Source organism: Staurois parvus, unplaced genomic scaffold (genome assembly GCF_062004578.1).
Source record: "Staurois parvus isolate SC_StPar_1 unplaced genomic scaffold, SC_StPar_1.0 ptg000175l, whole genome shotgun sequence".
Lineage (NCBI taxonomy): Eukaryota > Metazoa > Chordata > Amphibia > Anura > Ranidae > Staurois > Staurois parvus.
In genome coordinates, this window is record NW_028317971.1 from 10,357,488 (window position 1) to 10,370,126 (window position 12,639).

General features: G+C 39.7%; 1 protein-coding gene across 1 annotated transcript in view; it reads right to left on the bottom strand.

The window, feature by feature from the left end:
• The window catches only part of KCP (kielin cysteine rich BMP regulator), a 140,734-nt gene that overhangs the window by 31,418 nt on the left and 96,677 nt on the right, over positions 1 to 12,639 (bottom strand). Inside the window, exons 29-33 of the mRNA XM_089676951.1 lie at positions 10,235 to 10,328; positions 9,417 to 9,599; positions 6,175 to 6,345; positions 3,394 to 3,570; positions 815 to 900 (exon numbers count right to left, since the gene is read on the bottom strand). Coding sequence (XP_089533077.1) covers positions 815 to 900; positions 3,394 to 3,570; positions 6,175 to 6,345; positions 9,417 to 9,599; positions 10,235 to 10,328 — 711 coding nt within the window. The remainder of the gene's footprint in view (positions 1 to 814; positions 901 to 3,393; positions 3,571 to 6,174; positions 6,346 to 9,416; positions 9,600 to 10,234; positions 10,329 to 12,639) is intronic.

Sequence of the window (12,639 nt, forward strand, 5' to 3'; positions counted from 1 at the left end):
TTATTTTTTTTATGTTATACCATATGGTCCCCTGCCATATGCTTTGGTTTCTCCTGCTACCTCCTAAATCACACACGATTTCTTCTGCGCTCTAGGACCCAGGCGGGTGGCAAATAGATGGAACCAGAACTGGAAAAAAGCGACCACCAGTGCATCAAAGGTTGTGCAGCTCCAAACAAGGCTGGGGAAGCCCGACCAACACTACAAAGTGAAACAAAAACGAGAAGCGCACAGACCTTGCGCATTACCTCAATAAACAAAAATTTATTAATAAGAAAAGGTACTCACAAACAGCGAATAAAATCAGGCATGTAAGTCCTCACAGGGCTTTTGAAGGCCATACCTTCTTCATCAGAGCTCTGATAAAGAAGGTATGGCCTTCGAAACGCGTCAGCTGAACTGAGTGTCTACCCCCACGATGGGACTCGCGCTGGCTCCTTATCTTTGAAGTCCCTGTGAGGACTTACATGCCTGATTTTATTCGCTGTTTGTGAGTACCTTTTCTTATTAATAAATTTTTGTTTATTGAGGTAAAGCGCAAGGTCTGTGCGCTTCTCGTTTTTGTTTCACCTCCTAAATCACAACAGGAAATAGGAGACAGTGGGGGGACCCCCATCACGCTGCAGAGGACCAAGGAACTGACACACCTGGAAGTGTTGGATACCTGAGGCAGCTGGAGATAGGCAACACAGTGGGGTTTTAGACACTAGCAGCTGGAATGGAAGGTATACAGACTCCGTGAACTTACTGAAAGAGCCTCTTTTATTGACGTTTTCATATACATATATATAATGACATGACAGCTTATGCTCACCCTGCAGGTACACTCAGAACAGGTTGGGTTGGAAAGATCAGGAACAGTTTGACTGTTAACCATTTCCACTCCATTATAAGAGCACCCTGAGAAAGGTCACATGAGAACACATGATATAAAAAAAATAGACACATACCTTCCCATTATACAGTACAACATTGCATTACTGAAAGTTTTTATATGAAGATAATAATATGGTACACTTGATATGAGTATGCATACACTGGAATGGTGGTCTATAAGTTCAGCTGATCCAAATACATGTATGCTTTCTCCATACAATTAGTAAATTTCACAACTATATAAGAAAAATTATGTTTATGCAAAAAGAGCATATGTAAAAATATCAGCCATTTCTCATGCACTTTAACAGAAAAGACAAACGGTATAATCAGACTGATATTGCAATGCACAGGGCACAAATATCCCAAAGAAATAAACGTTGCATGGGGGACCTAAAATATGAATCCTATCTAAGTGAAGACATCTGGGAAAAGAAATAGATTTTTGGGGTCATTCTGAACACTAACAGTTTGCAGAATGCCTGCAGGTTGCCATATTGCAAGGATATGATATTTAATTGTTTTAACAGTTTTACAAAACCTGTAAACTGAAATAAAAAAGTACAATTTAATAACAGAACCCTTGTATAGTGTTGTATAGTGTATGTGATATTCTGATCTTTTAAGCCACTGGTCTCTACACTGTGGCCTGCAAGTGAGATGCAGCCCTTTGATTGCCATTATCTGACCCTTGAGGCACTGTTCTTCGCACTGATGTGAGGCACCATTTCTTCCATTGATAGGCACTAAAACTAACAAAAGTCCCCATTTCTAATATTGACATCAGCAGTGGGTAACTTATGCTCCTACTGATACCAGTGATGCAACATTTTTCCTTTCACTGACATCAGAGATGGGGTACAATTCTTCTCACTGATTTAAACGATGGGGCACTATTCATCCTATTGACACCAATAATAGGACACTATTCCTCCAACTAATATCAATGATGGGGCACTATTCCTCCCACAGACACAAATTATAGGGCACTATTCCTCCAACTAATACCAATGATGAGGTACTATTTTTACAACTAATACCAACAATGGGGCACTATTCCTCCAACCAATACCAATGATGGGGCACTATTCCTCCTCCACCTGACCACAGGAGCTATGTCAAATATTTTACTCCCACTGACCACCAAATCTGAGACATTGTGTACTCTCACTGATGCTGGGGCATTTTGTACTCTCACTGGTCACAGTCCAGCCCTCTTAATGTATGAGGGACAGTAAATTGGCCTTTTAAATAAAAGGTTTGGAGACCCATGCTTTAAGCAATAGAAGGAAATCTAACAAGATCAGAAACATTACAGGTGCTTTGTCTATCAGTTCTAATCCTGTATATATGAAAGGAATGCATCAGATTTGGATTTGTTTCAAGTAAGGAGATAGCAGAGGAACCAGATATCAGAAAGTTTACATATTTGTGCAAATCTCTAATTGCAGCGGCTGCTAATATTTTAATTGAATATTTGTTGTCCTACTATGCCCTTCTCAACCGGACATATTTAATATTTGAATCAAATATCTGTTGTCCTTCTATGACCTCCTCAGAAGGACATATTTAATATTTGAGTCACATATCTGTTGTCTTGCTATGCCCTCCTCGCAGCTTGTTATAAATAAAGGATTTTATAGCTTTGTTACTGATAGTCATTTATCTCCTTACATCTTCTAATGCTCAGTGGAATGTTCTGATTTGGATTCAGTGATGACCATGAGACATAGTTACCAAATAATATGATAGGTATTATACAGAGCTTTGTTCTCATAAAAAAATTAATTAAAGAAACTTAAACTGTTGAATGACAATGACAGAGATGTTTTATTCAGATTCTTAGGGGTTTATTTACTAAAGCTGGGGAGTGCAAAATCAGGCTCACCTCTGTATAGAAACCAATCAGCTTCTAACCTCGGCTTGTTCAATTAAGCTTTGGCAATTAAACCTGGAAGCTGATTGGTATCTATGCAGAAGTGAGCCTAATTTTGCACTCTCTGACTTTAGTAAATAAACCCCTTACTGTCATCTTTCTATTGGGGGTGAAGAAATGAAAGGAAACATGTTATTGATTGTAATGGTATTAAATATGCCTCGCATAAATGCACCTGAGCCTATGTGGTATTTTTCTTTTTCTTTCTATTTTTTTTTTTGTTATGAGAATGAAGTGGCCACCACATTTGGCCAATATAAAAAATGCATACCAGCATTCTTTATGATAGTACTATTTCAAATTAAACTGGTGGTACTAGTGGTAAAGGCTAGTGCATATTGGAAGGATGGTGGTCGGTCTGTTGGCTAGCAATTGGAGGAAAAGGGGAAAGGCCTCAGCTAATAAAATATCGGGATATCATTTGGGTGGGAGGTGAAAGATCAATTGGGGGTAGGGGCAATAGTTAACAGTCTGGTTTGATACCTTTGTGTTTATTGTACTATGGATTGTTGAGTATCATTAGGCAGAGTTTGCATGAAGAATTCCCATAAATTAAACATTATTTCCTCCTTAATACTTACCATCACATACAGGGCAGCATTTTCCTGAAGGAGTGCTAGGGTGAGAACAGCCAGGTTTATAGCAAGGCTTCTTACTACAAGTGACAAAGCCATCACCACAGACACATCGACTACATGAATCTTGGGGAGATGAAAATTCCTGCCCATTCAGGTAGACTTGGCCTAGGTACTGACAATCTGTGGAAAAAATAGCTCTCTCTGATTATATTTATCTCTCACAAAATGTTACACACAGTATTTACTGTTTCAATCATGTTATTATTAATATATACATATTTTTTTTTACAAAAGAACAGTAGTGATGCTTTTTCTTTTCACACAGTTTAAAAGCATAATGATTCACATGGTAACACTAAACTGTCAAACATCAGTTACAGGACAAATGTGTTATGCATAATTGTGTGAAATTAGAATAATGGTCAGTATAAACTAGTGATATACATTAAAGGAAAAGATATTAGAAAAACTCTCACCGAATGAAAACAGAACTAAAAGAAGAATAAGAATAGAAAAAAAAATGATAAGTGGAACAGGGTGATAAAAGAGTGAAAAAAAAGCATGTGATCCTTTGGAACCCATCCCTATTATACACATGGCCGTATGGCCAGCTTGATTTTGTTTAACAGTATCCTTAATATTTTTTTATGAGTCATAATCCAAGAAAACCTCACATTGACCAGGTCAAAACTGATAGTAGCTACAGCTATCTAAACCACTAAATAAATGGACAGTGTTTGAGAAAGAAGCACAGTACCACCTGAATAATAACTTGTAGCCTGCTTCTACATCTAGTTTAGATGTTGACCAATATCTGAAAGGTAAGTGGGCTGTAGTAAACCATCTCTAGATTTTAGATCTCGTTCTCAGAGCCTATGCAGTCCAATTTCATGGACATGGAATATAATATGGCATATATGAATTGAAGATCTATTCTATCTTAATTCCCGTAGGCAGAGGATGCCATTGTTGTGATATTGACTGAACCATTGTCCTCCAAATTTAAGAAAAATGCAGTTTGACTATATCTGAGTTTTGGAAACGTAAACAGAAAGAATTCACTTTGCTGGACATTGTAGTTCAAGATGTAAATTCTCTGCTGGAAATCTCTGTGACCATTTGGCAACTGTTACCCATTCTTCACAGTAAAGGTAAGAGCTATTAAACTGTACCTGTGGGACATGTGAGCAATATCTGAACTGGACACAAATGTTTTGCTGAGTCCTGAAATTGAGGCAGGCCCAGGTAGATCTCTTATTACCCAATGTTCTCAAATTAATCATGTATGGGCAATGATTAGCTGGGTATACAGCTGGCTATTTTCAGCCAATTTCAACCACCTTCAAACTATGGCAGTTAGTAGAAAACAATTGAATTTTCCTCTCATTCAGTCATGGAAATTTTGATCCTACCTACTTGTGATCGATGGAAGCCAGCATTTTTTGTCTTTGACTTTCTTTGCAGTTTCGTCAAAGAATGGAATAGAGAGTTAAATCATTTAATCAAATAGTGATTTGTATGGCCATCTTAAGGCATCCAACAATTAAAAATACACTATATTGCTAAACGTATTGGGACACCCCTCCAAATTATTGGATCCAGGTGTTCCAATTACCTCCATGGTCACAGGTGTATAAAATCAAGCACCCATGCAAGCAGACTGCTTCTACAAACATTTGTGAAAGAATGGGTCGCTCTTAGGAGCTTAGTGAATTCAAGTGTGGTACCGTGACAGGTACCACAAAATGGTAGGCCACGTAAAATGACAAAGTGGGGTCAGTGCATGCTGAAGCACACAGTGCGCAGAAGTTGTCAACTGTCTGCAGAGTCAATAGCTAAAGACCTCCAAACTTTGTGTGGCCTTCAGATTAGCACAACAACAGTGTGTAGAGAGCTTCATGGAATATGTTGCCATGGCCGAGCAGCTGCATCCAAGCCTTACATCACCAAGTGCAATGCAAAGCGTCGGATGCAGTGGTGGAAAGCACGCTGCCACTGGACTTTAGAGCAGTGGAGACATATTCTCTGAAGTGACAAATCACAATTCTCTGTCTGCAATACAATGAACGTGTCTGGGTTTGGTGGTTGCCAGGAGATCAGTACTTGCCTGACTGCATTCTGCCAAGTGTAAAATTTGGTGGAGGGAGGATTATGGTGTGGAATGGTTTTTCAGGGGTTGGGCTTGACCCCTTAGTTCCAGTGAAGGGGACTCTTAAGGCGTCAGCATACCAAGACATTTTTAGAATTTCATGCTCCCAACTTTGTGAGAACAGTTTGGGGATGGCCCCTTCCTGTTCCAACATGACTGCACACCAGTGCACAAAGCAAGGTCTATAAAGACATGGATGAGCGAGTTTAGGTGGAGGAACGTGCCTGGCTTGCACACAGTGCTGACCTCAACCCAATAGAACAATTTTGGGATGAATTAGAGCAGAGACTGTGAGCCAAACCTTCTTGTCCAACATCAGTGCATGACCTCACAAATATGCTCCCGGTACAATGGTCAAACATTCCCATAGACACACTCCTAAGCCTTGTGGACAGTCTTCCCAGAAAAGTTGAAACTGTTATAGCAGCAAAGGGTGAACCAACTTAATATTGCATGTAAAGGCAGGCATCCCAATACTTTAGGCAATATAGTGTATATTAGAGACATTAAAGAAAGGCAGATAACAGAAAAAAAGAGTGGTGAAAATATGTGTTTTATAGAAGAAAAAAGGCATCCAAATCAAATATTACAGCAAGAATTAAGCGCAGTTTTACAAAATATGTAATATTATTCACCTTTGCATTCTTTGCAGCATTGTCCAGGGGCTGGATATGGACAATTAAGGACAGGGCAAGTTTTGGGTTGACAATTGATGCTACCTTCCCAGCAAACACACATTGTGCATGGATCTGAAGGCTGGGTGAACTGCTCACCATTAGCAAGTTCTTTTCCAGACAGAAGACAACCTGAAAAAAAGTTTATAAGGATCAATATATGACGCTATTGCATTCCTCGGTGTATGACATGATATGTAAGATATTTGTGGTTAATAAAAACATGATTTCAAGTATTGTCAGTGAGCAGATGTTTTAATACATTTTGTTTTAAAATGTTTCCTTTTGTACTAATATGAGCAAGATTACCAGAATCAGAACTCAACTAATTAAACTGAATGATCACTTTGCTAAGGTGATTTTAAACAATTATGTATTTTTTTAAATAACAAACATGTCATGCTCACCTGCTCTGTTCAATAATTCTGCACAGAGCAGCTCCGATCCTCTTCTTTTAGAATCCCTTGCTGGTTCTCCTGGTGCCTCCCCACTTCCACATATCCCTATAACAGTCTACTTGCTAAGGATACTGATGCAGGCTTGCTACTTAGCAGTGCTGTTGGCAACCACGGACAGAGAAATCAGGGCTTTGCCCTGGCCCACCCTCCCTGCCCCCTTGTCATAAGATTTCGTTGATAGAAACAGAAGCCAAAGGCTCCTGCTGCTATCAATCCACCCTGTAAGGAGGGAGAGAGCAGCTGCACTTGGGCACAGCGTTGGATCAAGATTGTGCTCAGGTAAGTATAAGGGAGGACTGGGGGGGATCCTGAACACAGAGAATGCATTACAGTAAAAAAACCTAAAAAACATTAAGGCTTTAGAACCAGTTTAAATAGAAACTCTAGGCAAACAGCTAAATATACAGTTGAAATATATATATATATATATATATATATACAGTTGTGTCCAAAATTATTCAACCCCCAATGCTGTAAAGGGGTTTAGGGACTATAGTGTACATTTGGAATTGTATTCAGAATCAAATCCTACAAGGACGTTGTAACTACCCAAATGCAACTAAAATGACATCAATTGTTTATGTAATACAGTAGTAAATGGTTCTTATGTGGTTTCTTCATTGCCACAATTATTCAACCCCTTAAAGACTACCACTCTGAAGAACAGAGGTTCATACAGGTGCTTTCCATCAGGTATTGAAAACACCTGTGGATGTCACCGAGCAGCAATCAAGCATAATAAGCACCAATTAGGCAGCTTTAAAATGACTGTGATACTCAGCTCCTTCTAGACATTTACTGGTGTGGTTACAAACATGGTGAAGGCAAGAGAATGGTCCAGGAAGACAAGAGAAGAGGTGATTTCTCTTCACAGGAAGGGCAATGGCTATAAGAAGATTGCAAAGATGTTAAACATACCAAGAGACACCTTAGGAAGCATCATTCGCAAATTCAAGGCAAAGGGCACTGTTGAAACGCTACCTGGTCGTGGCAGAAAGAAGATGCTGACTTCGACTGCTGTGCGCTACCTGAAGCGTAGAGTGGAGAGAAGTCCCCGTGTGACTGCTGAGGAACTGAGAAAAGATTTGTCAGATGTGGGTACAGAAGTTTCAGCCCAGACAATAAGACGCACACTGCGTAATGAAGGCCTCCGTGCCAGAACTCCCAGGCGTACCCCCTTGCTGTCTCCAAAGAATAAGAAGAGTCGACTGCAGTATGCCAAAAGCCATGTGGACAAACCACAAAAGTTGTGGGATAGTGTTCTGTGGACTGATGAAACAAAATTAGAACTGTTTGGGCCCATGGATCAACGCTATGTTTGGAGGAGGAAGAACAAGGCCTATGATGAAAAGAACACCTTGCCTACTGTGAAGCATGGTGGAGGGTCAATCATGCTTTGGGGCTGTTTTGCTTCTGCAGGTACAGGGAAGCTTCAGCGTGTGCAAGGTACCATGAATTCTCTTCAGTACCAGGAGATATTGGATGGAAACGTGATGCAGTCCGTCACACACCTGAGGCTTGGGAGACGTTGGACCTTTCAACAGGACAATGATCCCAAGCATACCTCCAAGTCCACTAGAGCATGGTTGCAGAGGAAAGGCTGGAACATTTTGGAGTGGCCATCGCAGTCACCAGACTTAAATCCGATTGAGAACCTCTGGTGGGACTTAAAGAAAGCAGTTGCAGTGCGCAAGCCTAAGAATGTGACTGAACTGGAGGCCTTTGCCCATGAAGAATGGGCGAAGATACCCGTAGATCGCTGCAAGACACTTGTGTCAAGCTATGCTTCACGTTTAAAAGCTGTTATAACTGTAAAAGGATGCTGTACTAAGTACTAAGATTGAATGTCACTTGGGGGTTGAATAAAACTGATAATGCTGTGAGCACAGAAAAGACATTTGTGGTTATTTCATTATAACTGTTATGTTATATTTGTCTGACCTACAAGTGCCTCTTTAATGTAAATGTAAGCAAGATGACTGAATGATCAAAAGCAATGTCAAACTGGCCAAAACACTCAATTTCAGTGGGGGTTGAATAATTTTGGACACAACTGTATATAGTCCACACTGCACATAAGATATATGTAAGTGAAACGTAGTAAACCTAGTTCCTGATTAAGCAATTAATCTTCAAGTTTCAGCCTCCTATGTCACCTCTCAGCATCCGACCTTGTTAGGATGCATTAGCATCATCATGTTCAGTTGATCAGGCCCAGGAAGAAAGTGATTCTAAGATCCTAGAAAGGTAGATTACTTGAAGTACAAAGGTGACTGTGCAGTGCTTTGAGAACACAATATGGTCCTTCATCAACTCCTGAAGTCACTTTCATTATGTTATGTTGTATTTTTTCAGACAATAGATCTACAATTGTCTGGGGGCTTTCTAAAAGGTAATTTACTAGAGTAAATATATTTTCATATGCAAAACACCACCATGCAAAGCCCACGGCCCATTGCATTCCATGTAAACACTCCAAATCATTACCAAACATTCAAGTGTGTTTCCATCATAAGGAATATAAACCTGGTCTACTAAAAGACTTGTAAGAAATTGGTCTTGACATAAAGCAGCAAATGTAATTTTAAGATTTTTACTCTCAGTTCTGCCTTGTTCCTTATCCTGATCCACAAAATATACAATCAAATTGTGTGTTCACTGATGTTTAATTTATTTCCACAATTCAGAAACCAATGTATAGAGACCATTGTGTACATGCTACCATCATAAAAAATGTAATGTTACCATCACAGGAACGGCAGCAGTCTCCCTGAAGGGGATGTGTGCAAGGAGTTGGAGCACAAGGCTTCCGTTGACAGGTTACAGTGCCATTATTACAGATACAGTCTCGGCATTTGTCTGATGGATCATAGAAACGTTGCATGTGTCTGTATGTGATTCCAGAATATGGACAATCTGCTGGTGGCACTGAGAAAACAAAAATGAAGACACATACCCACTCATTTCAAAATAAACTCTACATCAGTTTTCCATTTGTATTGAGTTCTACAGTAGTGCAATGGGATGAAAAGAACTGAGCTGGCACTGCTTGTAGGGATCACTTAAAAGGGTTGTAAACTTCTGAAATGGAAAATGAACAAAACCTACTGTATCCCTTTGTAGTGTATACTTGCCTCAAACCAAAACACAGTGTGGTTCCTATCTGCTATCTCTGCTATGAGCATGAGTCACTTCTGACAGGTTATGCGGACACCACATAATCCTAGGGAACGGTCCCATACCCGCTTCCAAAACACAGAAGGTGATTGACAACCTTAGATGTGCATGTTTTCCTATTTGACTGTGTAGAGGTGGGTGTGTCCATTCCCTCCACTTAGGTCTCAGATTACACTCAGCTCTCTTATCTGTGCTGTGTTCTGTGTGATGTCAGATCCCCATTCTCTGCCTTCCGAAGCCCAGAAATGTTGTATAAACTGTGTGCTTTAGGAGGCTGTGTATCGCCTGAGGCTAGTTTCTTCACTGGGTATATGTAAGGGTTTACAAACAATAGCTGGAATTCATATTACAGTGAACCCTCAGCCATCCTCCATGAACAGTATTACCTGGGCACTGAGGGCAGCATTCTCCTGGCACAGGGTATGGCTCACTGCAAGCAAGTGGAGGGCATCGTTTTGTTAGACACTGCACGTTACCATTCTGCAGACAGACACACAATTTTGTCATTTGTAATAATCATTTTATAAAAGAGAGGAAACACTGAGCCATCTACAAATATACAGAAAGAAAAAGGAAAACTGAATAGGAGACTGTGTATCTCTAAACTAAAAACAAAATATTGAAGGGAATGAAACTGGAAGCTAGGAGTATTTTGTCACTTTTTCAGTCTTTTGTTTACCAACCATTACCGGCAAGGGAAAGCTTCAGATAGAACTGATCCAGATTTGATACAAAGCTTTCAAAAGCAGAGGAGAGATCTGAGCTCTAATAGACCTGTCACTGCTTATTATTATCTTAAGGGATGTTTACATTCCTTGTGAGAAGAATAAAGGTGATCAAAAAGAATTTAAAGGGCCAGTGTAAAAATACCATTTTTAAAATAAAATAAATAATAATTTCTCAAAATGTTATCGTTCCGCGTCCCCCATGCAAAGGCTAACCCATATTTAGGTCGCGCACGCATATGTAAATGAGGTATCTTTGAGAAAGTTATAGCGAGAGCAATAATTCTAGCACCAGACCTCCTGTGTAACTGTAAACTGGTATTTTTAAGTTCTGTTGGCATAATTCCACGAGTGTGCACAATTTTAAAGCATGATATGTTTGGTATCTATTTACTTGGCGTAACATCATCTTTTATTTTTTTTACCAAACAATTGGGTATTACAGTGCATTGAAAAAAAGTATTCATACCCCTTGAAATTTTCCCATTTTGTCGGTACAACCAAAAACATAAATGTATTTTATTGGGATTTTATGTGATAGACCAACACAAAGTGGCATATAATTGTGAAGTGGAAGGAAAATGATAAAAGGTTTTCAAAGTTTGTTTACAAATAAATATATGAATAGTGTGGCATGCATTTGTATTTGTATTCAGCCCCCTTTACTCTGATACCCCTAACTAAAATCTAGTGGAACCAACTGCCTGCAGAAGTCACCTAATTAGTAAATAGAGTCCCCCTGTGTGTAATTTAATCTCAGTATAAATACAGCTGTTCTGTGAAGCTCTCAGAGGTTTGTTAAAGAACATTAGTGAACAAATAGCATCATGAAGGTCAAGGAACACACCAGACCGCTCAGGGATAAAGTTGTAAAGAAGTTTAAAGCAGGGTTAGGTTATAAAAAAATATCCCAAGCTTTCAACATCTCATGGAGCACTGTTCAATCCTTCATCCAAAAATGGAAAGAGTATGGCACAACTTCAAACCTACCAAGACATAGCCATCCACCTAAAGTGACAGGTCGGGCAAGAAGCGCATTAGTTAGAGAAGCAGTCATGAGGCCCATGGTAACTCTGGAGGAGCTGAAGAGATCTACAGCTCAGGTGGGAGAATCTGTACACAGGACAACTACTAGTCGTGCACTTCACAAATCTGGCATTATGGAAGAGTGGCAAGAAGAAAGCCATTGTTGAAAGAAAGCCATAAGAAGTCCCATTTGCAGTTTGCGAGAAGCCATGTGGGGGACACAGCAAACATGTGGAAGAAGGTGCTCTGGTCAGATGAGACCAGAATTTAACTTTTTGGCTTAAAAGCAAAATGCTATGTGTGGCGGAAAACTAACACTGCACATCACCCTGAACACACCATCCCCACCGGGAAACATGGTGGTGGCAGCATCATGTTGTGGGCATGATTTTCTTCAGCAGGGACAGGGAAGCTGGTCAGAGTTGATGGGAAGATGGATGGAGCCAAATACAGGGCAATCTTAGAAGAAAACCTGTTAGAGTTTGCAAAAGACTTGAGACTGGGGTGGAGGTTCACCTTCCAGCAGCACAACAATCCTAAACATACAACCAGAGCTACAATGGAATGGTTTAGATCAAAACATATTCATGGGTTAGAATGGCCCAGTCAAAGTCCAGACCTAAATCCAACTGAGAATCTGTGGCAAGACTTGAAAATTGCTGTTCACAGACGCTCTCCATCCAATCTGACAGAGCTTGAGCTATTTTGCAAATAAAAATGGGCAAAAATTTTAGCCTCTAGATGTGCAAAGCTGGTAGAGACATACCCAAAAAGACTGTAATTGCAGCGAAAGGTGATTCTGCAAAGTATTGACTCAGGGGGGCTGAATGCAAATGTATGCCACACTTTTCAGATATTTATTTGTAAAAACTTTTGAAAACCATTTATCATTTTCTTTTCACTTTCCTTCCACTTCAACTATGTGCCACTTTGTGTTGGTCTAGCATATAAAATCCCAATAAAATACATTTACATTTTTACATTTACATTTTACATTTACAATGTGGAAAATTTTAAGGGGTATGAATACTTTTTCAAGG